The 27,385-nt window shown below is 31.6% G+C and overlaps 1 protein-coding gene across 2 annotated transcripts in view; it reads right to left on the reverse strand.

Moving 5' to 3' along the window:
• Mtrex (Mtr4 exosome RNA helicase) overlaps positions 1-27,385 on the reverse strand; it is a 97,212-nt gene that overhangs the window by 60,064 nt on the left and 9,763 nt on the right. For both annotated transcript variants that reach the window (XM_027938098.2, XM_071612604.1), the window contains exons 4-14: positions 25,277-25,339; positions 24,147-24,259; positions 12,520-12,694; positions 11,391-11,481; positions 9,572-9,696; positions 8,474-8,572; positions 7,785-7,887; positions 6,024-6,155; positions 4,699-4,778; positions 3,210-3,320; positions 1,406-1,507 (exon numbers count right to left, since the gene is read on the reverse strand). In XM_027938098.2, the coding sequence (XP_027793899.1) occupies positions 1,406-1,507; positions 3,210-3,320; positions 4,699-4,778; positions 6,024-6,155; positions 7,785-7,887; positions 8,474-8,572; positions 9,572-9,696; positions 11,391-11,481; positions 12,520-12,694; positions 24,147-24,259; positions 25,277-25,339 (1,194 nt within the window). The remainder of the gene's footprint in view (positions 1-1,405; positions 1,508-3,209; positions 3,321-4,698; positions 4,779-6,023; positions 6,156-7,784; positions 7,888-8,473; positions 8,573-9,571; positions 9,697-11,390; positions 11,482-12,519; positions 12,695-24,146; positions 24,260-25,276; positions 25,340-27,385) is intronic.

Below are 27,385 nucleotides of genomic sequence, written 5' to 3' on the forward strand. Positions count from 1 at the left end.
AAAAAATTAAAATAAATAAATAAATCATATTCTACATAAATTACCCCTTTCAATTTAAAAAAGTAAGTTAAAAACATTTTTGAAGGGTACGTAAAAAATGTCTAGAGAATTGACATTGCCCACTATGCTTAAATTTCTCTTTATTTTATAGTATCTAATACATTTTGAAACAAAACAAATAAAAAAAAAAAACACTGTTGTTATTACGCTTCTACCATGGGTACTTGTCAGGGTTTTGATAATTAGTAATTACTGCCTGAAACGTCTCTAAAGCTGAAAAGAATCACGGAGAAATTATATTAAGAATCAATGATAAATTTCAAAGATACAAGGTTAAGTAAAGGACTACTCATAATTCTCCCCAAATGTTATACTAAATGAGTCTTTGGCTCATACTGAATACTCAATGTAGAAAATTTTCGTTTATCACTGCTTTTCACTCTTACCAATGCTTCACTGCCTTCCTGATAAAGACGCACCTGGTGATAGTAAAGAACTACCTTCTCTATGAAGTCTCCCCTGACTCTAATGAGTCATACAACTGACTTCCCTTCTTACAATATTATCCTTCTAGAAATGCTTCTCAGAGCATCTATAATATTTAGATATAAGATTATAGACATGTTGCATGTCTGTTAACTTTCATGTGGTACTATTCTCTTTAAAGTTGGGGTTTTTTAGTTCTTGATTTTACATTAGCATCCCAGTATCTAATCTTGGTAACTGCTTGATGAATGGGGTATTTTTCTCTGGATTTAAGATTTACTATTTACCCCGTTCACTGTTTCACCCATGCTCCCAACTCTCTTTTGTTCTGTGTTTACAAAATATGTATGTAAACCCATTAGAACTTCTATTTTATACTTGAAGGGGAAAACAGTGAGCTGCAAACAGCCATTGTAATAGGGGTGTTTTACATACCTTAAACTTTTAAGAAATGAACATTCTAGATTTAAAATGTTTAAAAGAATTCAAAAATAACTCATAGACTTATCTCCCATCACCAAACTCCTTCATCCAAAGGAGCTTCTGGGAGTCACTGGATAGATAAGGGATCCATGGTTTACTCTTGATTAATTTTTAGATTTCAAATCTGTAATTTGTACAGATTTCTATATCCCATATCAGAAATGTTTGGAATTTGGATTTTGGAACATGTATAGACTTTATCAGTTTAGCAACCCTAATACAAAACTCTGAACTGCTCCAAAAGCCAAAATTTTTTGAGCATCATGTTGGTCATTAGTGTTTTATTATTTTGAAGTTTTTTCAAATTAAGGAATCTCCACCATATAAGCTCAGGTACAATTTCTTAAGTATTTGGGACTGAAAAATCTCCAAAGCAAAGTCATTTTAGGTAAAACAAAAATCAAAGTTATTTCAATATATGAATTACTTTACTCACCCATCGGAAATCCTTCCCATCAAATTTACGGGCATTTGTAAATAAAACAGTTCTAGCTGGCATGTTAATTCCCATAGCAAAAGTCTCTGTGGCAAATAAGGCCTAAACAAATAATATATAATTAAACATGTATTTTAAGATAAAAATCAGTCTTACAATTTTCAGGAGTAAAAAACTATCAATAATTTTTAATTATTTAATGAGATCCTACAAAAATAACAGAGAAGATGCTATTTGCAAATGTATTGCAATATTTTGCATACAAAAGTATTAGATATTATTTGATGTCCCTTGTATCCCCAAATTTTTTAGTTCAAGGAAAACAGCCTATTCTAAATTCTAGTGGCGGTAACGAGAATTCTCTCAACTTGTCTAAAAAAGCTTCAAACTGTACAATGTTTTTCTAAACACATATTGCAAAATTTCCTGGCTTCTTCACTAATAATACAAGAGATCTGGAAATCACTTCAACACTGTGATCTCAGGGGAGGTCAGACTCAGTCTTTAGGATCACAACTAAGATTGAACCAAGCATAAAAAGATATATGTACATGTCACTAAGACACCAAATTTTCCTCAATAGGAAAGATAATACTTTAATATTCATTGGCTAAAAGGAATGAAGGTATTTGTGGGAAATGAAAGGAATGCATCTCTTTCACTTTTTATTTTATTTATAATTACTTGAATTTTACAACAAACAACTATCATTCATACTTTTTAAAAAAAAATCCTTTAAAAGTAAAACTTCACAAATTTATAATCTAGAAGGGAAAAAAGGGACTTATTAAGACCCAGTATAAACATTACCAAATCTTTATTAAAGTAACTCAAACCTGTAATTCTAGCAGCTTGGGAGGGAGAGACAGGAGGATCGTCTCTGAATTCGTGAATTCAAAGCCAGCCTTAGTAATAATGAGGCAGTGAGACTCTGTCGCTAAATAAAATACAAAATAGGGCTGGGGATGTGACTCAGTGGTTGAGTGTCCCTGAGTTCAATCCCTGATACCCTGATACCTCAAATACATTCTTCAGGATGAAAAATTATTTCTTAAAAAAATTCTATGTAAGGCTTTAAAATTCTCCAATAAAGCTCCATCCTTTTTAAAATTTTAATGATTTTTAAATATAAAATAATTGGTGAGTCATATAGAAGCTCATGTTTCCAATGTGAAACTGTAACCCTCTGGGTTCAAGCATCAGTGTAATTTTTTTAGAAAATCAAATTAGACTCTCCATGGGTTCAATCAAAACATTCTATAACTCTCTTTCCTAATTCTTTTTTTTAATACTTTTATTTCACTTAATTATTTTTAGTGGTGCTGAGGATCGAACCCAGAGTCCTGCATGTGTGAGGCGAGTGCTCTACTGCTGAGCTACAACCCCAGTCCTCTCTTTCCTAACTTTAACAAGCAGTTCTTGTCTTCTTTAAATGAGTCCTCTTAATCAGTAGGAAGAAGTTCACTTATTAAATCAACTCCATGTCTAATAAGTAGACAGCACCTTCTCCAAAAGGTATTCAATAGTGATACTATTTCTTACTTTAAGGAAACATGATTTCTTTTTTAATCTGCATGCCAAAATTTATTCTTTAAGAATAAACACAAAAATCAAAACATTGCCGAGAGAGGTTGTGAGGATAGCTCAGTGATAGAGTGCTTGGTTAGCCATGTGTGAGGACCTGGGTTCAATCCCCCACACAGAAGAAACAAAATAAAACTGCTCACAAACAATGTTAACTGTAATCTTCAAACTGTCTATAGGACACAATTCAGTGGCATTACAAATAAAAATAAAACCATACCTTTATCAATCCTTCAGAAAAGAGAATTTCTATAGTTTCTTTCAAAATAGGAAGTAAACCACCATGGTGAATACCAATCCCTCGCTTCAAAAGAGGAAGTACATGTTCAACCTGTGATTTTCGAATAACATTTATGATAGGACATTTTAAAATGTTAAACTAAATATTAAGAAAAATGGGTAATTAAAAAGAATGTTTTGTTTAAAGAAAGCATAAAATGTTTTCAGAATAAAAACCTTTTCATGAAATCTTATCAGAATAAAAGCAAAACCCAAACCCCATATTGCCAGATTATTTAACTTAAAATATAAACAAACTCTGGCCTTCCTTTATCTATGACATAATAAGTATGTGTGAATAAATTTCACAAATCCTTTGATGCCTCAAATTTTTCAGGATCATTTCATCTCCTCCAAAATAATCCTGAGCTAAGAGAATAGAGTTTATCTGTGCAAAATAAATTAACAGACCAGCATGTTGGTATGTACCTATAGTTCAAGCTACTATGGAAGCTGATGTAGAAGGATTAATCTAGAATTCAGAGCTGTCTGGGCAACAGGGTGAAACTCTGTATCTTAAAAAATAAACAAACAAACCTAAAATGTAACTGGTCATTCATAAGCAAGAAAAATAACTATGACCAGACTTAACATAAATATGAACTTCATTTAAAAATAAACACATAATCATTAACATCTATAAAACAACATCAAATACCTACTATTAGAAGTATGTTAAGATAACAAAGTTTTGTATAAAGATATGGCTCATTCCTTTTATACTAATAATTCAGTTGAGAAGAAAAATTACAAAACAGATTTATAAATACCATTTTAAAGGTCAACAAACATGCTATTGTAAGTCTTAAATAAATCCCTTACAAATCAAGCATTCATTTGTACAGCAGAGTATTACTCCAAATATTTGTCTTCATATAACAAAAGTTTCATGTACTATGTTGATCTAAAGTAGTAGTTTTCAGTTTTGGATATATAGTTGAATCACATAGGGAGTTTTTGAAAGAAATCTAGTAACAGTATAGAAATCAGAGCCATCAAATCAGAATCTCTGGGAGTGGCACCTAAGTATCTGCATATTTTAGAATTCTCATGCAATTTCAACGTTCAAAAGAAAAACATGATTACAGTAGTGTTAATTTCCTCACTAAACATAATTTTGATTAGGTACTCTCTTGTTTTGTTGTATTTGGTATTCTTATGAATTAAGAAATAGTACTAGCACTAAAAATTTCATAATGTGGCAACAAAAGCAGTAATATTCAGATCGTGTGTTTTTTTTTCTTTTTTTTTTTTTTTTTTGGTGAAAAGCTCCCAAATCTTTTCTCCAGTTACCTTTTCAGCACTTTAAAATACAAATTAACGTATCATTTCAGTATACAAGGCTGCAAAGTACAAGCAGTGATACACTGTAACAAAAGCTAATATAAGCCATTTATTAACATCTATACTTAGTAATTTTAAAAACTTACCTGAGGGAGTTTTTTATCTTCGTCAGACAAGCAGTCAATTGCATTACTAAATACTTCTTCAACCATCTTCTTTTCTTCGTCTAAGAGAAAATTCAAGGGCACATAAATAATAAAATGAGTCTGATACCAAACTTCACACATTACAATAGGAGTCCACAGAGTAAAAGTAAAGAATCAGTGCTTAAGAAGCAGATAAAAATCACCACATAATTAATAAAATTTACTGTCTCTCAAAATGTATCTAGAAGACTAAATTCATGAAAAAAGCAAATAAAAATAGTAACAAATAACTACACTAAGTGCTTTACAAGTAACACCTATTTCTAACAATATAGGACACAACAACTATTATTACCCACCTTTTATTATTACCCACCTTTTATTAAGTGAGGTTTAGTGTATATAATCAACACTGCTATTAACTGTTAGAATAATGATACCAAAGCCCATGCTCTTAATCACTGAACTGTCCTCTTGTACTATCAAATAATTACTCAATACATATTTGTTAAATTAATCAACATATAATCTTGAAACTTTTATCATTTTTGGCACCGGTATTTTAGAGAAAATACTTCTAAGCAGAGCAATTCACTCAAAAAATATTGGCATTAGGAAGCTGTGTAGTTACCATCTGTCGTTTTAGAGAGAGAGAGAGAGACAGAGGGGGGGGGAGAGGGAGGGGGGGGGGAGAGGGAGGGAGGGAGGGAAAAAGAGAGGAAGAGAGAGAGAGAGAGAGAGAAAGAAAGAAAGAAAAAAGAAAACAATCTCTATCTTGATAAAGAAAACAATAAAATGGAAATTTGATTTTTGGATGATTCAAGATATCATTTACTACTCACTGTAAGAACTGCATATGAAACAGCAGAACTGAATGACAACTGGGCTAGTATTAATCACAACTGCAATTCTTGACTAGGCTAGTGAGGTATATTCATAGTGAATATATATTCCTAGAAGTTTTTACTACTTTCAGTTTCAACATAGTTAGTGACCTATTAGGAATGAAGCACAATATTTATAAGACAAAGTAGTCTGATCAAAAGACTAATTCTTAAGAAGCAGAAGAGAGAACCACAATAACCAACTGCAATGAAAAGAAAGATGGTATGATTTTAATGTTTCTCCGTAGAGTTATCTGGGAATAATATAAAGCTTAATACTCATCTTTATTAATAAAAGAGGGTAGAGAAGAAATTTAAAGCAAGGGTCTCTTAAAACTTTTCAAACATGCTGAGTACTAAGTAACAACAGATACATTATTAGAAATATATTTTACATTAATTTTCACACCACATTAAAACTACAGACAAATTATGTAGTACCTGTGTTGAAATCTAATTTGGTCATTTGAAGAGCATAAGCTTCACAATCCTTCTTACTAAAACTGAAAATAATTACAGGTTGAAAATTTCTTTCCATAATCATTTTCACTATCTTGAACACATTTGATGGTCCTGCAAAAAAAGTAGATAAATCATACACCAAAATTAATTAAAAATGGATGACAGACCTAAACATAAAAGCTAAAACTATAAAGTTCTTAAAATATGGGATAAAATCTTGATAATCTTAAGTCAGACAAAGTATTCTTAGATATGACACCAAAAACAAAAGCAATAAAAGGAAAATAATCTACTACTAGATTTCATCAAAATGAAAAACGTTCATACTTTAATGGACTTCATTAATAAAGTAAAAGAAAAAAACTCCCATCCAAACACAAAAAAATATTACAAATCATCTGTCTGATAAAAGTCTAAAATCCAGAATAGAAAAAGAAGTTTTACAACAGAGCCAAACAATCTAATTTACAAGTGGACAAAGTTTAAGAAACAGACATTTTTTCAAAGATGTACAAATGACCAATGAGCATATAAAAAATTGCTTAAAATCACTAGTCAATCAGGGGAATGTATATCAAACCACACAGAAACATCACTTGACATTTACATGGATAGACACAAAACTCGAACAGACACAAAACACTAAATACTAGCAAGAATGCGGAGAACAGGGCAGAGTGGTACATGTCTGTAATACCAGGGGCTAAGGCAGGAGGATAGCAAGTTCAAAGCAAGCCTCAGCAACTTAGTGAGACCCTGTCTCTAAATAAAATACAAAAAGGGCTGAGGATGTGGCTCAGTGGTTAAGCATCCCTGGATTCAATGTTGAGAAAGTGGAACCCTTATACACTCTAATGGGAATGTAATATGGTGAGGCCATTTTGGAAAATAATTTGGTAGTCCCCCAAAGGTTAAACATATTCCTTTCATATGACCCATCAATTTACTCCTAGATACATAACAAGGAAAAAATAAAACACATATATTCCTGCAAGAACATGCAGTACATAAGAGAATGTTTACAGCAACATTATTCATTAACAATCAAAAACTAGAAACCCAAATGTCCATTCACTGGTGAATGGAGAAATAAAATGTGGTATTATTCATAGAATGGAATGTTATTTGACCATAAAAAAGAATGAAGTACTGACACACAGTATAAGTGGAATGAATCTTAAAAACTTTAAGAAGCCAGTCACAAAAGACCACTTTTGATTTCCATTTATATGAGCTATACAGAAAGGCAAATCCATAGACAGAAAGTAGATTAGTAATTGTCTAAGTCCACAGAATAAATAAATAAAATAAGGAGTGAATAAGATGGATAATGACTGCTAATGTATGCAGGAATTCTTTCAAGGTTGATAAAAATATTTTGGAATTACATAGTGGTCATGGTTTTAAAACTCAAAGAATATACTAAAAACTTCCAAGTTATGTATTTTAAAATAACGGACTTCATAGTATGTGAATTATGTGTAAATATAAAAAAAGCTTCGATAATAACATGAATTTACTAAAAACCACTGAATTGTACACTTTAATTGGGTGGCTTCTATTTTATTCAAATTACATCAAAATGAATGTAGAGATCAATCTTTATTCATTCAATTTTGCTATATATCACCTAGAACTCTAAATAGATTCCTGAGAAAAACATTAAAGACATAAAATATTGGAATAATTTGAATATACAATTTACATGTAAAATCCTCTTGAAACAAAGTTCCAAATTACCTTTTGTTCCTCCTTTCCGCCCCTTCTGGTCTCCTTTTGCCAAATCACCTGCATCTCGAAGCACTTGCATTGCAGTATTAAAATTGTCTTCTCTGAAGTCACCCTGAAATCAAAGATCTTTTTAAGTAATTTACATTTAATCATAATTCAAACATTTTTCATAACTCAAACACAAAGCTTAATCAAATAATAAAAACAATTTAACAATAAATAAAACAAAGGTTACTAAAATAATTAAAACATAATCCTTGATGAGAGGTAATAAGAAGGAATGGAATTGTGAAAAGCAAGGCATAAAACATCTGAAACACATCTAGAGCCTCAATTCTCAGATGTTTTTAAATACTAGAAAAGGAAGACAGAAAAATTCATGCATAAGAAAAATGCAAATCTCAAATATAATTTTATGTATTTATTTTTAAGCCAGGGTCTTGCTAGGTTGCTCAGGTTGGCCTCAAATTCCTGGGACTAAGCAATCGTTCTGCCTCAGCCTCCCAAGTAGCTGAAACTAAATGCATGTCCCACAATGCCTGGCATCAAATACAAATTCTGAAATAAAAATATTTAAAAAAATAAATCTTGGAATGCAAAACTATTTGAGAAAAAAATATGCATCTCTGCCATTTTTCTCTAGTTCAATATCAAGGAAAAACAAGATAATGAAGTATGACAGAATGACAAACCCTTACATTTTCATCAACCACAAGGTGAAGGCCATCTCCCCCTGCTGGAAAAATGTAGTGTTGCAATGGAGTAGGCCTATAATCCGTGTAAATGACATGACAAGGCTGTAAAAAGAAAGAAATAATTACATACACAAACTTTTTATCTCCTCAACATAAAAATGTACATTTGACCCATCCAAAAGATCTCATGTAATTAAAATGGTGATTTAAGCATGTAAAAATAAAATACTTTAAAAGAATATTTTTAAAACTAGTTAAGAGGAAAGAGGAAAAATTAAGTCTACCAAAATCATACAAGACTGATGTCTCAATTCACCAATTCCCTAATTGGTGATCCTATATTTCAAGTACCCATTACCTACTCCTGGGATAATGTAAGTACACAGAACATGCTCTGTTTCTATGGAATAATATGGTGATACAAAGGATTCCTGAGGTAAATGAACTTTTTGTATCCCACAAATGTTTTTCAAAATCTTTCTAAAGCGGCAGACTGATCTAGCTATCCCAGCAGATCTAGATCCACTGGGTTTCTCTCCTTTAGGCAACATCGGGTGGGAAAGTATTAAAAACATTCCATAGGAGTGCTCATAAATAGGTTAAAAATAATTTTTCATGAGGATATTAGTGCAGAGGAAAAATTAAGGGCAAAAAAAATTCAGTATGCATAAACAAATAATTGTTACAGAGCCTAGACAGACACTAAATCTGCACTAGCAAAGAAAATGGAAACAAAAGAAAGTGTGACAATGTTACATGGGAAAAATCAAATCAAATTAAATGTTCAAGAGACCACTAGGTACCAAAGCCTTAAGAGGAAAGAAACTCTACTTTGTATTTGTGTCTCACTGTCAGAGTAAATACAGTCATTTCCAAACCTGGTGGATAATCAGGATTAACTTAGAAACTTCGAAAAAATCTATCTTCCAAGGGTTTGAGATGGGACTAAGAAATCAGCATTTCTAAAAAGTTAGATGATTTTGATAAGCTACTTGTATAAGAAGTAGTAAGGCTATTCTAATCAGAATAGCATTAGAAGAAAAGTACAGTAAGGCCAATCTGTAAAAATAATAGCATCATCAAAAGAGAGAAAGAAAATACCTGTTTATGTAAATGGCAAATCCATTCAGCAAACTGTCGGGCATTTGGAATAGTAGCCGAAAGAAAGACGTAGTGAACATTATCAGGAAGCAAAATAATAGTTTCCTCCCATACTACGCCACGCTCTGAAAAAATAAATATACCTTGGAATTCAGTGACATTTTGGTGACAATTATCTAAAATAATTTTCTCTTAAGCTTAGTAATTTAAAATGCAGAGCACTTTACACAAGCATATTTTTAGCGACAAAACCTACTGAAAACTACTTTTCATCATGAAGCTATGAATTAGAAACTTGGTACATTAAAACACCATCTACTCTGAAATAGCCTGAAAAAAAAAGCAGTTCCAGATTGAATCCTTTCCTTCAGAGTCCCAGTGACAAGGCAGGGAAACAGTATTACCACTACACTTTAAAAAGCTGGGGTTAATGGCTTGTAGAAAACTATGAAAACAAATTTGGAAGTTAAAACTATTACTGTTCCATATGGCATCTTTCATTTAAATTACCATAATGGTCCTGTGAAGATGAAAGAAAGATCTGATGAACACCAGAATTCTAATAAGTCAGTTTTTAGTAAAATGGAAAAAAACCAGGAAAGTCAATTTGACAGTTTCCTCCCTACAATAAACAAATCAACATGGGATTCATGATTTTAAAACCAAAACCATTCTGTTCACGGCTTAATAGAGTGAAGTGGACAAGGGTGAAATACTAATAAAAACTTTGTTAAAGTCTATTACTTTTATCAAAAACACAGCAAATTCTGTGCTTTTAAATAAAATATCAAATCCTGTTTTTAGTGTGTACATATGAAACATTACCCTTTAAACCTCTTTGTTAACATTAACTCTCTCAGAACTCCCAAAATTCCCAGTATACTTACTTTTCCACTATAGTAATGTAATAGCCAGAATAAAGGATATAAATAATTTTTTCTCTTTGCTCATTTTTATTTCACATGCCTACTTCCACTTTTTACCATAAACACACATTTTAGTTTACTGTAAAAAACTAAACTAACAATAAAAATCAAGAATGTTAACCTTGTAAGAAGTTTTAGAAATTCTTTAATGTTATTGATATTAAAGAGTTCTGTATTAAAAGCAAGCCAGTTTTGCTTTTTGTTTTGTTTTTGTTTTTTTGTGATATTGGGAATTGAACCCAAGTCCTCAGGCTTTAACACTGATCTATATCCCCAGCACTAATTTGCTTTATTTGAATTTGTATTCTTTTTTGGTACTGGGGAGTGAACTTAACTACTTAGCCACATCTCCAGGCCTTTTTTGTATTTTATTTAGAGACAGGGTCTCTATGAATCGTTTAGGGCCTTGCTCATAAGTTGCTGAAGCTGGCTCTGAACTAGAAATCCTCCTGCCTCCGCCTGCCGAGCCCCTGGGATTACAGGCATGGGCCACAGCGCCTGGCTTGAATTAGTATTTTCTTATCCAACAAAAGTTACTAAAAGTTATTAAGGAGCTTTACTTGAAATCCTGAGGAAAATGTTTCATGATGATTTCTACAATTTAAAGAAGCTATAACTTATTAGAATCCTAGGAACACAAAAATTGAAAGCAAAATTGAGCAGTTTTGGTTCAAAATCTTAATGCCTTTGTTTTTAAGGTCAAAATCTTTTTTATACATGTATATTTTTTAGTTGTCAATGGACCCTTATTTATTTATATGCAGTGCTGAGAATTGAACCCAATGCCTCACATATACTAGGCAAGTGCTTTACAAACAAGCCACCACCCCGGCGCTCCTAATACCATTCTTTAGTGAAATACATGGTATACATCTCAGCACTGTAGAACATACCTGAATCTCTCATGTAATGGATTTCATCAAAAATGACCCAAGCAACTTCTCGCATAACTTCAGAACCTCTGTACAGCATACTTCTTAAAATCTATTTAAAAAAGGGGAGGGGAATTTAGCAGGATTTTAGCACAACATCTAATAGACAAAAACTTTCTTTTTCCTATTAAGGAATTCTGGATATTCTTTGGATATATTAAAATAATTTTAGATGGCTACATATCTCTGACTTCTCAACTTGAATTACTAATCAAATATAATCCAAGAAGAGAACCATTATCATCTCTACTCTCTAGGATATAAAGCCACTTTCTTTTATGCACAGCACTTTCCCAAGGGCTGCACTTCCTAGGATTTGAAAGAAAGTTAAACTATCTTCTGAGACAATGGATCCCACAGTTTGCCCCTTGTTTACTGCATCATCACTTCACAACACAGACTCTTTGTAACAATCTTTTTTATTATTATTTTTATTTTTGGAGTTAAAAGAAAATTTCCATAGATAGATTTGGTGCCTAAGTTATACTGAACACCAAAATGAAAAGTGAGAGATGCTTTTTGTTGACTCTCCAGACAGAACCTAATTTATGCTATTATACTATATTCTTGTAAAATGAAAGGATATTACTAAAGTATAAGCAAAAGTACCTCAAACAGTAAAGATAGCTAATCAAGTGTAAACCTTAGTTATTAAATATTGCAAAACTTAACTATGATTATAAGAAGAGGCTAAATACTGCATTTTTTAAAAAGCTGATTATTTACCTACTTTAATCAACACTTAGATGATGCAGAGGAAAAAAAACAAAATCACATGGAACAAAAAGAGCCACTACTTATAAGAAACTATGTATACATAATCAACAAAACATTTTCATGTCATTGACAGTAAAAACTTTAAAGTACTTGAAAAAAAGAATCCATACAACATGAGGAGTAGCAGTAATTTGGAAATACATTTAATGTTACTAGAACATTTTAAAATAAATTGTATTCATTTCAAATAAGTCTACTGAGAAAATGAAGTATTGTATTTTATTTAAAAAGTGATAAAATATTACATTCTAATTTAATAGATATATTAGCTAAATTTAAAAGGGAAAGTTAAGTGAGGCACTATATAAATTACCTCTGTAGTCATAACAAGACAAGATGCTGTAGGATTAATAGTCACATCTCCAGTCATGAGACCAACATCTTGAAATTCTTCATACATTTCACGGTACTTCTGGTTACTCAAAGCCTTAATTGGGCTGGTAAATATTACACGCTGCTTTTCCCTTAAGGCCAATGCAATGGCATACCTAAAAATGTAAAATGAAATTAACAATAAAGAAATTATAAAACTTCTTTCAAGTACAGGATCTCAAAAATTGTTACTATGTAGGAGATGAAGATGCAGCTCAGTGATAGAGCACTTGCCTAGCACATGTGAGGCCCTGGGTTTAGCACCATATAAAGATAAATAAAATAAAGGTATTGCACCCATCTACTACTACAAAAAAAAATTTTTTAAAATTGTTAATATGTAATTTAATGTTCAATCTTTCCTTCATTATTTTCAATACTGACTTTGCAGAACATTTATATCTATTCTATTTATTACAATAATACTAATAAATCTTAAAATAAATTCTAAATATAATAGTATAAATGAATAAGAACATTTTGATTTTAGCTCTGCTCATTCAGTTAATAAAACCTGATTGCCAATACTAATGGACTACTAATGATTACCCTATTTCCTGCAAGAAAACAACTTTGATATTACTAATGGGCCTCCGAGTTTAGAACCTCTCTGCCTGTCAGTTTATACATTTACAGAGTATGATGAGAAAACCATAGAAAACAAGTGGGTATTTGTTCTCCAGAGTTTCAAAACAAGTCAATCTATATGTATTCTTTTTCCCAGGTATAATAGTAATCAAATCAGTTCTTAACTAAAAGTTATAGTCGGTTCTGATTATAGAAAAGTTCTTCTGCAGCTATGGAATTTATAGTAATACTATTTGTTTTTAACAAAAATTCTGTAAAGTACTTAAACAAAGACCATGAAATTAGAATTACCTCTAACACTATGGTAGATCCTCCTTGTTTAAGATACAGTTTCTGTCCACTACAGCCTTATAATCTAGTTGAGGAACTAAAACAATATTATCACCCAAAATAATGAAACCAGCAATTTAAAAAATTAAAAGTTGTCCCAAAATGATCAAATAGGAATTTTAAGGCATGAAAAAAAAAAAATACAAGCATGCTACATGCATTATCTGAAATGCCTACTTTAAAAAAAAATTATAAGATATAAAATGAACAGAAAATTATGATCTATAATCAAAGGAAAGTCAGATTTAAGAAATTATTCAGAGTGGGACTGGGGTTGTGGCTCAACCGTAGAGCACTCACCTGGTGCATGCAAGGCCCTGGGTTCAATCCTCAGCACCACATAAAAATAAATAAACAAAAATAAAGGCATTGTGTACAACTAAAAGAAATACTAAAAAAAAAAAAAAAGAAGAAAAGAAATTGTTCAGAGTGGCCCAGATAATGGACTTAGCAGAGAAAAACTCTAAAACAGCAATTAGAAAAATGTCCTTAAAATATAAGAAGTTACTTTCTAAGAATTAGAGAAACAGGACAAAGATTCAATAAGTAGGCAATCTCAACAGAAACCAAAACTATTAAAAACACAACCAAATTAGAATTTGAAAAAGGACCTTATCAAGTAAGCATCATAGTACACTACTGAGTAACAAAGTCTTTGAAAAGCAGCAGCAACAGAAAACAATATGCAGAGGAGAACAAAATACAAAAGAATACAATAATTAAGGCTGACTTCTCATCAGAAACAACAAAGTAGTCAAGCTCAGGGGCATATGCCTGTAATTCCAGTGGCTTGGCAGGCTGAGAATGGAGGATTGCAAGTTCAAAACCAGCCTCAGCAATTCAGTGAGGCTCTAAGTAATTTAGCAAGACCCTATCTCAAAATAAAAAAAATAAAATAAAAAGGGCTGGGGATATGGCTCAGTGATAAAGTACCCCTGTGTTCAATCCTTGGTACCAAAATCAACCAACCAACAAACCAATAAAGTAGAATGAAATAGCATTAAGAGAATGATTTGTCCTGAGTGTTGAAAGAAAAAAAAAAAAAAAGAACACCAAGAATTCTATATCCAGTGACAATCCTTTAAAAACAAAAAGCAAAATAAAGAAGATTCAAATAAAAACTGAGGAAATTCAGTGTTAACAAACAGATCTACGAAAATTTTTCTTAAAAATACTTCAGGCTGAAAGAAAACACAACCAAAGAATCAAGGAATTAAGACTAAGACTGTATGGTCAGAAACAATGGTGTATACCTAAAATCCCAGGTACTCAGGAGGCTAAGGTAGGAAGATTCCAAGTTCCAGGCCAGACTCTGCAACTTACTTAAGGCCCCCTCTCAAATGAAAAATAATAGTAGGGTTGTAGCTCAAAGGTAGAGCACCTCTGGGTTCAATCCCCACTACTGTGACAAAGGAAATAAAGAAAAAAATAAATACATGGGTGTACTTAAAGACCATTATTCTTGAAATTGTGGCATTTCCCAATAAATGGATGAAATGGAGACTATCACAGTAAGTGAAATATGCTAATCCCCAAAAACCAAAAGGCATATGTTCTCTCTGATATGTGAATGCAAACATAGAATAAAGGTTGGGGGATTAGACTGGATTACAAAAAGGGAATAAAAAGGAAGGGGAGATGGGAATAGGAAACACAGAACAATGAATCAGACATAACTTTCCTATGTTCATATACGAATACACAACCAATGTTACTCCATATCATGTTAAATCACAAAATGAGACTCTAATTGGAATGTCATACTCCATACATGTATGATATGTCCAAATCCATTCTATGTGTATATTGAAAAAAATAACAAATTTTTAAAAAGGAATATGTAAGGGCATAAAGATATAATTCATTGAGGAATGCTTATGAAAATAACTAAATATCATTTCAGATATGCTTGACTGATAAAAATTTTAAATTATAGCCTAGAATTAGTAAGGATATAAGGAAACACTTATTGTTTTTAGAGTTATTCATAAGGATATACAGGACAAAAGCACACTTATACATCTAATTAAAACTGTACTGTATTATATATGGATAGACGACAATGGTTTTATTTATCTCCTGATAGTATTTGGATTATTTCCAATTTTTTCTTCTTAAAAATGTTGCAAAATGTTGAATTATGCCTCCATGGTAAGCTTGCTGAAAAATTTTTCCTTTTAAATCTTTCCTGTCTGCAAATTTTAAAATAAAAAGTTAAAAATATTAATAAAATTATCCTGGAGTTCTGCTACTGAAAGTATTGTTCTTATACCAGACACACTGATTCTCACCTGGGAACTTACTGGATAATCTCTGGCCTCACCCTATCTATAATCACTGAATCATAATCTGCATTTTTTTTAAAGTTTCTAGTTTTTATATATTATTTTATATGTAAAATTCTTTTACATTCTTTGGTTAAATAAACTTATGAGAGTCTTTCTATTGGACAAAATATAGGAAAATAAAATAAAATTTTTAATTTTTTGCTAGTATTTTCTTTTCTTTCTTTTTTTAAATTTTTTATTTGTTTTAATTAGTTATAACAGTAGAATGCACTTATATACTTTGATATATCATACATAGATGGGATATAATTTCTCATTTTTCTGGGTATACATATTTTAGAATCACATTGGTCATACAGTCACACACACACATAAACAATGTCTGTTTCATTCTACTATCTTTCTTATCCCCACATCCTCTGCCTTCCCCTCCTTTCACTTCCCTCTAATAATCTAAGGTAATGCTATTCTTCTAAAAACACAATCTACTTTTTTTAGCTTGGCCCAGTTCCTCTCTAACTTTAATATACATATATCATATACATGAAAAATGCAAATTATAATCTAAAAGTGATAAAAATATTAATATTGTATAATATAGTATTTAATATAATATTTTAATTATAATCTGCATTTTTAATGTCATCACCAAGTGATATTTGTGTATTAGAGTTGGAAGAACTGGGCCAAGCTAAAAAAGTAGATTGTATTCTTCAACATGAATGATATTTTGTAGTCTGTTGCAGACTTGACTTTTTTGGTTTGACTTTTAATAATCTATAATATTTTATTTTTCTATTACCTTTTCTGCTGGCAGCTGAATTAGGTACTATTAACAGGAGGCAATTAAAGTAAAGACCGTAGAAAAAGAAACACATAAAATGACACCAATCATCCTATCATTCCCTTTACTTTGGCACAGTGATATATTTCATGCGCCATAAAATTTAAAAGAAATGTTTAAGTATTTTTTTTTAGTTGTTGATAGACCTTTATTCTATTATTTATATGCAAAATGCTGAGAATCTAACCCAGTGACTCACACATGCTAGGCAAGCACTCCACCACTGAGCTACAACACCAAACCCTAGAATTTTATTTCATGTTTTTGGTACAGTCAACACTTATCTAGTCACCTATTTATTAGTTCTGTCCACACTTTCTTAGCCTATGAAATTTTCTCAGAAAGAGAGGAGTGATTTTGGATTTTGCAGTGTCATCTTATGGCATCAACTCTTTGCAGATGTCTTGATCTATTTTCCAGCCCCAAATACAGTACAGTCCTCTACCACTCCAGTTCTGTTCAGTGGAGTTGACTTATTTCTTACCAGTTCATTCCTTTTCAAAAGGTGCTGCAGTTAGATGCTAGTTTCCTCCTAAGGCATAGGTATTATAGAAAATAGGTTTAACTACTCTTAGTTCAATTATTTATCTCACTTAGAGAGACAAATAAAATAGTGCTATATTGGGTGCACTATGCTTTTAAAGTTAACGTATATAGTCATTTGGATTCTGGCCATTTATGTAACCTGGTTTTTATTTTTCCTAAAGAGGAGAATTTATATTAGAGAAAGTTTTCACATGTATACAGAAACCTGCTCTCAAATCCTAGGATAGAATATCAGAATATTTTAAAAAATTTGCCAGGGTTATGGACACAGTTTTCCTACTATATAATTTTCATGCAGTTAATGTCACTCATTATAAATACTCAGGTCAGTGAGTTTTACTAAGTTACTTCAACTATATAACCCTCATCAGTTTTAGGAGACTTGCATCCATACAATTTGCATTCAAATTCACTTGTACCTTCAGCCACAGATAACCATGATCATGTTTTTGGCTATTATAATACAGGTAAAAACATTCCTGTGTAAGTCTTTGGGTCTGTGTTTTCATTTCTCTTGGGTAACCCAGAAATTTAATTTCTACATTTTAATGAAAATAAGTATTTAACTCTTTTGGAACTTGTCAAACTATTTTCCAAAGTGGCATTACCTTTTTTTATTCCTACCAGTAATATATGAGGTGTTAGTTCTCTGTATCACTGCCAACTCTTGGTGTTATTAGTTCTTATTATATCTATTTTAGTGAGTATGTAGTGATGTCATATAGTGATTTTAATTTGCAGTTCTGTGATGACTAATGATGCTGGTAAGCACTGTTTCATGTACTTATCTATTTATCCATCTTTGGTGATTTAATTTTGGTGTTTATTTCAGATTTTTGCTGATATTTTTAATTGACTTGTTAGTCTTGTTGCATTATAAGAACTCTATGAGTAAACAAGTTTTATTGGTAGGGCAGTAGCAGAGATTGAACCCAGTCCTCAGAGTACTTAAATTTATTTTTAAATTCTGAGACAAGTCTTAGATGCCCAGGCGGGGCTCCAAATCACAATACTCTTGTCTTAACTTTCTAGCAGAGGGAAGCAGCTCATATGATGATCAGACAGCAGAGAGAGGGAGAGAGAGAAAAAAAGAGAGGGAGAGTGAAAGAGAAGAAGAAAGGGAGAGAGACTTCATGGCCAGATACAAAATACATACTCCATGCCATGCTCCCAATGACCCACCTCCTCCAGCCACAACCTATCTGCCTTCAGTCACTACTTGATTAATCCCATCAGGAGAATGATTCACTAATTGAGTTAAGGCTCTCATAACCCAATCATTTATCCTCTGAACTTTCTTGCATTGTCTCACATGTGAGCATTTGGGGGAAATTCGCATCCAAACCATTGATTTTAGGTAATTCTTCAGGCGTAAATAGTTAAAGCTCTAAATTTCTCTCTTTAGTACAGCTTAAGATGCACCCCACAAATTTTGTTAATTCTATGGTTTTGTTTTCATTCATTTTTTAATTTCCCTTTTGATTTTCTCTTATGCTGTTTACTTTTCAAACATCTGGTGATTTTCCTATATCTTTGTGCTCTTTATTTCCAATTTAATTTCTGGTTGGAGAAGATATTTTATATGATTTTAGTAATTTAGTGATTGATATGGTTGGATTTACATTTGCTTTTTGTTGTTGACTTGGCAATTATTTTGATAATATTATTTTGATGTCTCTTGTCTGTTTCATGTTTTCTCCTTTACTACATTCTATCGTGTAAATCACTATTGTTTTAGTATACCATTTTAATTCCCTTTTTGAGTCTTTAGTTTTATTCGATTTACCTTTTTAATAGCTACTCTACTGCTTTTCTCTTCACCTTTATCACAATCACAATTTCTGTAAAATACTATATTGAAATCTTGGCTGTAATATTTTTTTGTGCTATTTAATATTATCTCATGTATGTATCTATTTCAACTGCATATACTGTAAACCCTGCAATACAGTTATAATCATTGCTTTAAATTGTCATATATTTTTAAAAATATTAATTAAATAAAAGTTTAAACATATTCAACAAAGGTGTGTTTGTTCCTACATTAGATACGTGCACTACTGAAAAACAGTTGGCTCTCCATATTCATAGGTTCTGCATCTACAATTTAACACACCTCAGACAGAATATAGGGAAAAAACTTTGTATTAAACCTGACTTTATCATTATTCCCTAAACAATACAGGATAACAGCTACTTACTTGGCATTTACGTTGTATTAGGTAATTATAAGTAATCTAGAAATGACTTAAATATATGAGAGGATGTATGTAGATTACATGTATATAATGTGCCATTTTAAATATAAGTGACTTGAGCATCCATAGATTTTGGTATTCAAGGGGGAAACAGGAACCAATTCCCCACCAATACCAAGGAATGATTGAAATATATAATTTATTGTAGAATTACATTGGTCATACAGTCACATACATACATAAATAATGTCTGTTTCATTCTCTCTTTCTTATCCCCATCCCCTGCCTTCCTCTCCTTTCACTTCCCTCTAATAATCTAAGGTAATGCTATTCTTCTAAGAACACAATCTACTTTTTTTAGCTTGGCCCAGTTCCTTTCTAACTTTAATACACATATATCACTTGGTGATGACATTAAAAATGCAAATTATAATCTTTAAAGTGACAAAAAATTAATATTTTATAATATAATATTTAATATAATATAGTACTTAAAGGGAGCTGGGGATGTGGCTCAAGCGGTAGCGCGCTCACCTGGCACGAGCATGGCACTGGGTTCGATCCTCAGCACCACATACAAATAAAATTAAAAAATAAATAAAATAAAATAAAGGTATGCGTCAACTACAACTAAAAAATATTTTTTTAAAAATACAGAAAACATCCAATTATTGTTAAGACAGAGTAATGGGGATTACCTTTACCCACCCAATTGAAACAACTATAAGACAATTCCATGATGGGGAGCCCAGGCAGAACCTAGAGGTTTTCCTAAATTGAATGGATCAACATGTAAGTCTGGGGATGCCAAGGCAATTAAGAGTTTGCAGAGCAGAATACCAGAGAGGACAAAGTTGCAGAGAGAGGGTGCTGAATATCTGCTGAGCCTTTATAAGTATTCAGACAGTACTGACCAGTAAAATCTTAGGCAACTATTTGAGACCAGACAAAAACCAACCCAAAGAAGCAAAGATAAAAATGATCAAATCTCACTCAGAACTGGGAGCAATTTGGATTTCTACCAACCACCTTGGAAAACTTTATGATTCACAAGACACTGGGTGGAATAGCAAGAAGAGTACTGAGTAATGAGAAACATATGCCCACCATTAGGCTAAATGCTGCTCTGATCCTGCCTAAAATAATCATAAAAGTAAGCCTCAATAGGAAGACATTTTCCCAAGTAATTTATAACACAGAACATATATCTCAAGTATGTACAGGAATGAAACATAAGACCAACGACCAAATTAATAAATAAGGATGTTAAACATTACATAACTATATTCTACATGCTCAAGAAAATAACATGTTAAGTAGAAACCTAGAAAACACTGAAAGACCTAAGTCAAACTTTAAAGATGAAAAATGCAGTGTCTACGATGAAAAACATAGGAGAAGGGCAGATTTGATACTGCAGAAGAGTTATGAATAAACTTGAAGCCATGGCAACAGAAACTACCAAAATGAATCAAAATAAACACCAAAAAATAATAGCAAGTAAAATATCAGTGGATTCTGGAACAACTTAAAGTGGCCAACTATGATTGAAATCCTCAAAAGACTAGAGTGATGGGAAAATATTTTAAAATTTCCCAAATTTGATGAAAACCATAACAAACCCACAAATCTAAGAGGCCAACAAACTCAAGCACGAGAAACAGAAAAATATCATGTAAAGTCACAACATGGTCAAGCGATTAAAAACTAAAAATAGCCAAACAACCAATCAAAGCAGTACGTAAAGAAGCAGGAATATACTTTTACATAATGAAAGAAAAAGTCTAATATATCAAAACAGATCAGAAAATAACACAGACAAAAGCGGTAATAACCAGAACATTTAAAAAGTTTTCTAATTGTATTCCATATTTTCAAAAAACTAAAGGAATGTTAAGATACATGGGATATATTAAAAATACAGGTTTGAGTCATAATCCTGAAAGATACAAACCTGAACACTGTAATTCTTAATGCTGAAATCTCCCAAAATCAAAATGCCCCAAACTCAAAATCTCAAAAAGGTAAAAGAAAAAATTTCAAATTCTTTAGAAGATGTTTATGTACATTTGTAAGGAAATCTGAGAAATATATAAAACACAGAACAACACTTAATAGGCCACTTTACATAATATAGCAGGCTATATTAACATATTATTTTTGTGAGCATAAACACTCAGATATATTGATAGATGCATGGGTATAACAATTATGAGCAGATGAACCATAATAGGTCAAAAAGTAAAATGTATATCACTATGGTTAGTAATTGTGTGTACTCAGCTTTTAAATTTCAATCATTTGAAATAATGTAATAAACAACCCATCTTTTTAAGGAGACCTATCAAAAATTGATAGGTTGCCACTCCATGGGCAGCTTGCCCAAAGAATCAAGATCTCAAGAAACTTTAACTTTCACAAAGGCAGATGTACAAAAAGATGTCTCTTTTATTTACTGATAAAGTTTCAATGTTTTTCTGTTCAGGGACAGTGCTTAAATACGAATCAATGTTGTAGTAATGCACTTTCAAATAATTAAATTTTCAAAAAACGCAAAACATAAATTAGAGTTCACTTTATTTAATTTATTCTCCAATATTAGAAGTGAAGCAAAGATGAAACATAGAGCATAACTTTTTTTTTTTTTTTTTAATGCTGGAAAATAGTGGGAAAAAAGGCTGAAGTATATATAATTCAATGGCAGAGCACTTGCCCAGTATGATCATTTGCCTGGGTCTAATGGCAAGAAACACAAAAAAGTGAAAAAAAATGCTAAGAAAAAGAAAAAAAATTTCAACAACTGCCTATAGGGACAGATTTTGGGCAACTGTACCAGTGTAGTCTTAAGAGTTGGCCAACTTTCATGACTGTTAATTTTATTTCCAAGCATCATGTGGCTATCACAGCTACTTTTCCTCTTTTAGGCACATCTCTTCTTAAAGAATATGTTCATATTCATTCTCTATAAAGCAGATCTTCCTCACCCACTTGAGATTCACATACTCATCTCCACTAGAAACACCCTCATTTTAAAAACATACAGAATTGTGCTAACAACAGAAAACACACTAATTCCTTCCAAGAATTCATCCTTCTACAACTTTCATGTAGACATTTTTTCCCCATTGGAAACTGTGGTTTTCAGGATTTTGTCAAATTTTCAACTTTTGGGATTTTTATTTTTTGGGACTGATCTTCAGGACTTTAGGGATTTATATCTTCCAGGATTTCAATACTCCTGAAAGACTATGACATTCAGGATTGTACTTTATGGTATTATGATAAGGAACAAAAAATAAATAAGTTGGACTTCTAGCAAAGAAAACCACAATATCTGAAATTTTAAAATAAGGCATCTAAATGAGATTAATGGCAGATTTAACAATTCAGAGGATAATGAATTTGAGATGCTATATTAGAAATGACCCCAAAATAAAACATTAAAAAAAAAATGAACATAGAATCAGTAAGTTGAGATAACTGTCATAAAGTAAGTAGAGTCCTAGAAGGACAACCATGGGAACACTGCAAAAAACAAACCCGAAATCCATGAAAACTACACTAGGGTGGGTGTATCATAAGCAAAAATGTTTAAAACCAGTGATAAAGATAAAATATTTAAAGCAGACCCAGAAAAAAAAAAGACATATACAGAGAAACAAAGGATGTCAGAGAATTTTTTTGGTCACAAACTGTGCAAGTCAAAAAGGTGATCTTAAAAATATTAGTATTCTAACTAAGGAAAAATATCTTTTCAAAAATGAGAAAGACTATTTTAGATGTATACAAGTTAACATAATTTCTCATTAGTAGACTTACACTAATATTTAAAGAACTTAAATATTAAATATTTAAAGAATTTCTTCATGCAGAAGGAAAATGACACCACACAGAACTTGGATCAAACATAATTTATCAAGATTTTAAAAACATTTTACAAATATATCAAATAAAACATAAAAAAGATTGTGGGATACAGCTAAAACAATGTTAGATGAAGTTTACTTCATTAAATTATGCATATGTTAGGAAAAAGATATCTCAAATTAATTACCTCAACTTTTTATCCTAAAGAAACTATTAAAAGAGTAACTAAAGCCCAAAATTAATGAAAGGAAGAATAAGATCAAAGAGAAAGTCAATAAAAAGGAAAACAGAATAGAGGAAAATCAATGAAATCAAAAGCTGAAATTTTAGATTAATATGAATCAACAGACTTCTAGTCAGATCAATCAAAGAAAAATATAAAAGTAAACATCACCCTGTTACTAACACCAGAAAAAGACATTATAATAAAACTAAAAAGCAATACTCTTCAGGAACAGATATAAAAATTAACAAAAACTAAACTAACCAAATCCAACAACATGGTAATAAAGACCATCATGACCAAATGCTGCTTTTCTTAGAATTATTCATCATTTGAAAGCCAATCAACATATTTCGTCACAATAGCAGGACAAAAATCAAAACAAAAACATATCTTTTCAATACATGACCCCAAAAAACATCAGATAAAATCTAGTACAGAAATATTTTTATATGCATACATGTGTGTGCACACACATATACATACACAAATTCTGCAAACTAGGAACAACAGAAGGGATCTTCCCCAAACTGACTGGGGTATCTATGAAAAACCTATGGTAATGTTCTTTTTAATAATGAAAAATGGAATGTATTTTCCCTACTACTTGGAACAAGGCAAGGATGCCTTCTCTTATCCCTTTCTAGTGATTTCAGGATTTTATTTAAAAAGAAAGTTACTTACTCAGCACATACAGTTTTCCCTGCTGATGTATGTGCAGATACTAAAACAGACTGATTGTTATCAACACACTGAATGGCTTCTCTTTGGAAAGCATCAAGAATAAACGGGTACTCCTACAAAAACAAAACATTAATATCTGCATGAAAAAACCTAGGTATCATCAAGAGAAAGACTGCCGCCAAAAGCATTCTGGGAGCATTTCTTTATGATTTTAATTAGGAAATATACCACCTACAAGAAAACATTAGGAAGAGTAAAAACACTTTTTTTCCCAAATGGCATAAATTACTCTTCCATTTAATCTTTTAATTATTACATCATATTTAAATAATAATAAAACAATCATTAGTATTTACAAGAAACATGCTGTGTGATAGGCACTGTGCACCACATCTTCCATATATCATAATTAATCTTTACAACCCCTAAAACAGGTATGTATTATTTCAGAGAAAGGTACTCTAAGGCTCTGAAAAATGTAGTCTTTTACTTCAGTTTATTCAGCAAAAGCAGAATAAAATAACTATGAGGCTTTAAGAATTCCAAGCTTACTCCTACATACTTCCTTTTTTTATTTCAGAAAATTACCTGGAAAAAACTACCTCAAAAATCTGTTAATCAGGGGTTGGGGTTGTGGCTCAGAGGAAAAGCGCTCGCCTAGCATGCGTGAGGCACTGGATTCGTTTCTCAACATCACATAAAAACTAAATTAAGGGTATTGTGTCCACCTACAACTAACGATTAAATGTTTAAAAAAAAAAAATTTGTTAATCATTTAAGGTCTATCAGGACTTCAAAATTCATCTAATAAAATCAGTCTGTTTTTCCAGAACCTCTAAAACTACAGCACCACTTACAAATGTGCATTTTTTTCTAAAGAAAGGTTGACAACTTTCATTAGATTCTTTAACAAGGTTAACAATCACTATTCCAATGTTGTAAAATCTATCGCATAATTCTTAGTTTCCAGCATGATTATATATTAATATAGTTCCCACTATATTCTTTTGCTGTCATCTTTCTGATACACACACACACACACACACACGGAAGTAAAAAACAATTTTTTTAAAGATTTCTAAGGAAAAAGTCTCTCAAACTTTATAAACTGTGTTATCCAAAGTCCATACCTTTGCTGCTTTTCCGACTCGAGGTTTAAGTGGTAAATAATCCTCATCTGCAGGAAGTGCAACCTGGCGTCAAAATTAAAAAACAAAAAAAACTTACTGATATTCAGCACTTCAAAAATCAACGATGGTTTGAAAAAAATCAGAGTGATCAACTAGCACGTTTCCAATAGTCTTAGACATAAAATTAACTACCCTGCCTAACAAAGCAAAAAGGTCAAACTACAACATTTAAAAATACCTCTACTAATTTTGGTCTAACAGTAATGTAACTGAAACTTGTAAGGTTATCTCCCTGAAGAAACTGTATTTATGAAGAAACTGTATTTATTATTTACATTTTCCATTCCTAATATATTGATTGACATTAAAAATACTCAAAAAGGTTGAAGAATAGAAAATGGGATGTCACCACAGGAAAGAAAAGTCTAGGGAATAAAATGATACCTCTGATTGCTTGGAACAGGAAATTAATTTCCTTCCAGTAAAGATTAAGATCTGGAGTTCATAATGTACCCAAACTCTCAAGACTTAAAAAGATTAATATCACCAATGTTTACACATTCCTAACCATACACTAGGAAAGTAAACAATTAGTGTAAAAAGCCACAGGTTAAAGTAAGGTACATACAGAAATTAGGAATCATTTCTAAATGTCAAAACTTCCATTAACAAATATTGAATAAGATTAGTTCTTATTTATTCTATAGATAACGTGAGTAGAGTTTCAGTAAGGAATGACTAAAGATCGAATAATTAAGAAAATATGAAACAATGAATAATACCAAGTATGAATGATGTGTCAGAAGAAATGTGATGTTCAAAATGAAATCTATAAAGTAAAACCAGAAGTCAGAATTTGGTAGTTTATACAGCACAATTTATAAAAATTAACCTAAGAGATATTTTAAACAACTCACAAGTAAACAAACATGAGGGATATGAAGTGTTCTCATCAGTTTTTCCTTTAAGATTATATATTTCTCTTTATTATGATTCCAAGACCAAGTTACTAACTTTGATTCCTTGATAGTTTAACAGTGTGAAAACTTCTGGGCTGGGGTTGTAGCTCAGTGGTAGAGCCCTTGTCTAGCACTGTGTGAGGCACTGGGTTCAATTCTCAGCACCACATGTAAATAAATAAAATAAAGGTTCATCGACAACTAGGAAAAAAAAAGAAACGAGATTCTTTGGTATAGCCCCCCATCCCCACCACATCTTGTATGTATGATGAATCTGAGTCTATCCTAGAGTACCCAACCTTTGCTACTATAACAAAATCAATTTTCTAGAGCTGAGTATGAAAGTTAGGCCTCAAATCATGGTGTGATCCCCACCAAGGTATGCTCAAACTGGTAAGCCGTATCTGGCTAAGTAAATTGACTTCTACCACATCTCTCCTGGTACTTTCTAAGATATGAATAACGAATATCAACAGTAAGCAATTAAGAATTTAACATTCCTGAGATTTAGCACCAAAAACAAAATTATGTTTTTACTTCTATAAGAATCAGAGTTGTGTTTTTATTCTCTAAAAACAATCTGAATAATAACAAAATAACAGAGGTAGAAAAAGAAGCACATAGAGACTAAGGAGTCAGAAAAGTGGAACATTAGTAGAATGATCAAGAATTAAATACTTAGTAATTAGTCACTAGTGATTTTTACCAAAGCAGTTTCAAAGAAATAGGGAAAAATCTAATTGTAGTGGATTGAAAGATAAATGAAAGGTTAAGAAATCTAACAGGGTTTCCTGAAGCAGACAACTCAATAGCAATTCTAAGAAGGGACTGTATCTCTTTTATCTCTTCATACTCAGTATGCAGTAAAATGTACCTGGCACTCAAAAGATATTGTTGAATGAATAACTATAACCAGGGAGGAAAACAATACAGTACATATAGTGGATGAAAAATAATTTTCAACAAAAGAGAAGTTTTTGAATGTTCAGATGCTGATAGGAAATGGCAAATACAGAAAAGGAAACTCCACAAACAAGGGAAAACAAAACTGAGAAAGTCTCTTTGAAGACAGGATAAGATATAGTCAAGAATACTGGCAGAACAATCATAGTTAGCCTGAAGTGGTAATGTATTTTTCTTTTGGTAGATA

Source organism: Marmota flaviventris, chromosome 5, assembly GCF_047511675.1.
Source record: "Marmota flaviventris isolate mMarFla1 chromosome 5, mMarFla1.hap1, whole genome shotgun sequence".
NCBI lineage: Eukaryota > Metazoa > Chordata > Mammalia > Rodentia > Sciuridae > Marmota > Marmota flaviventris.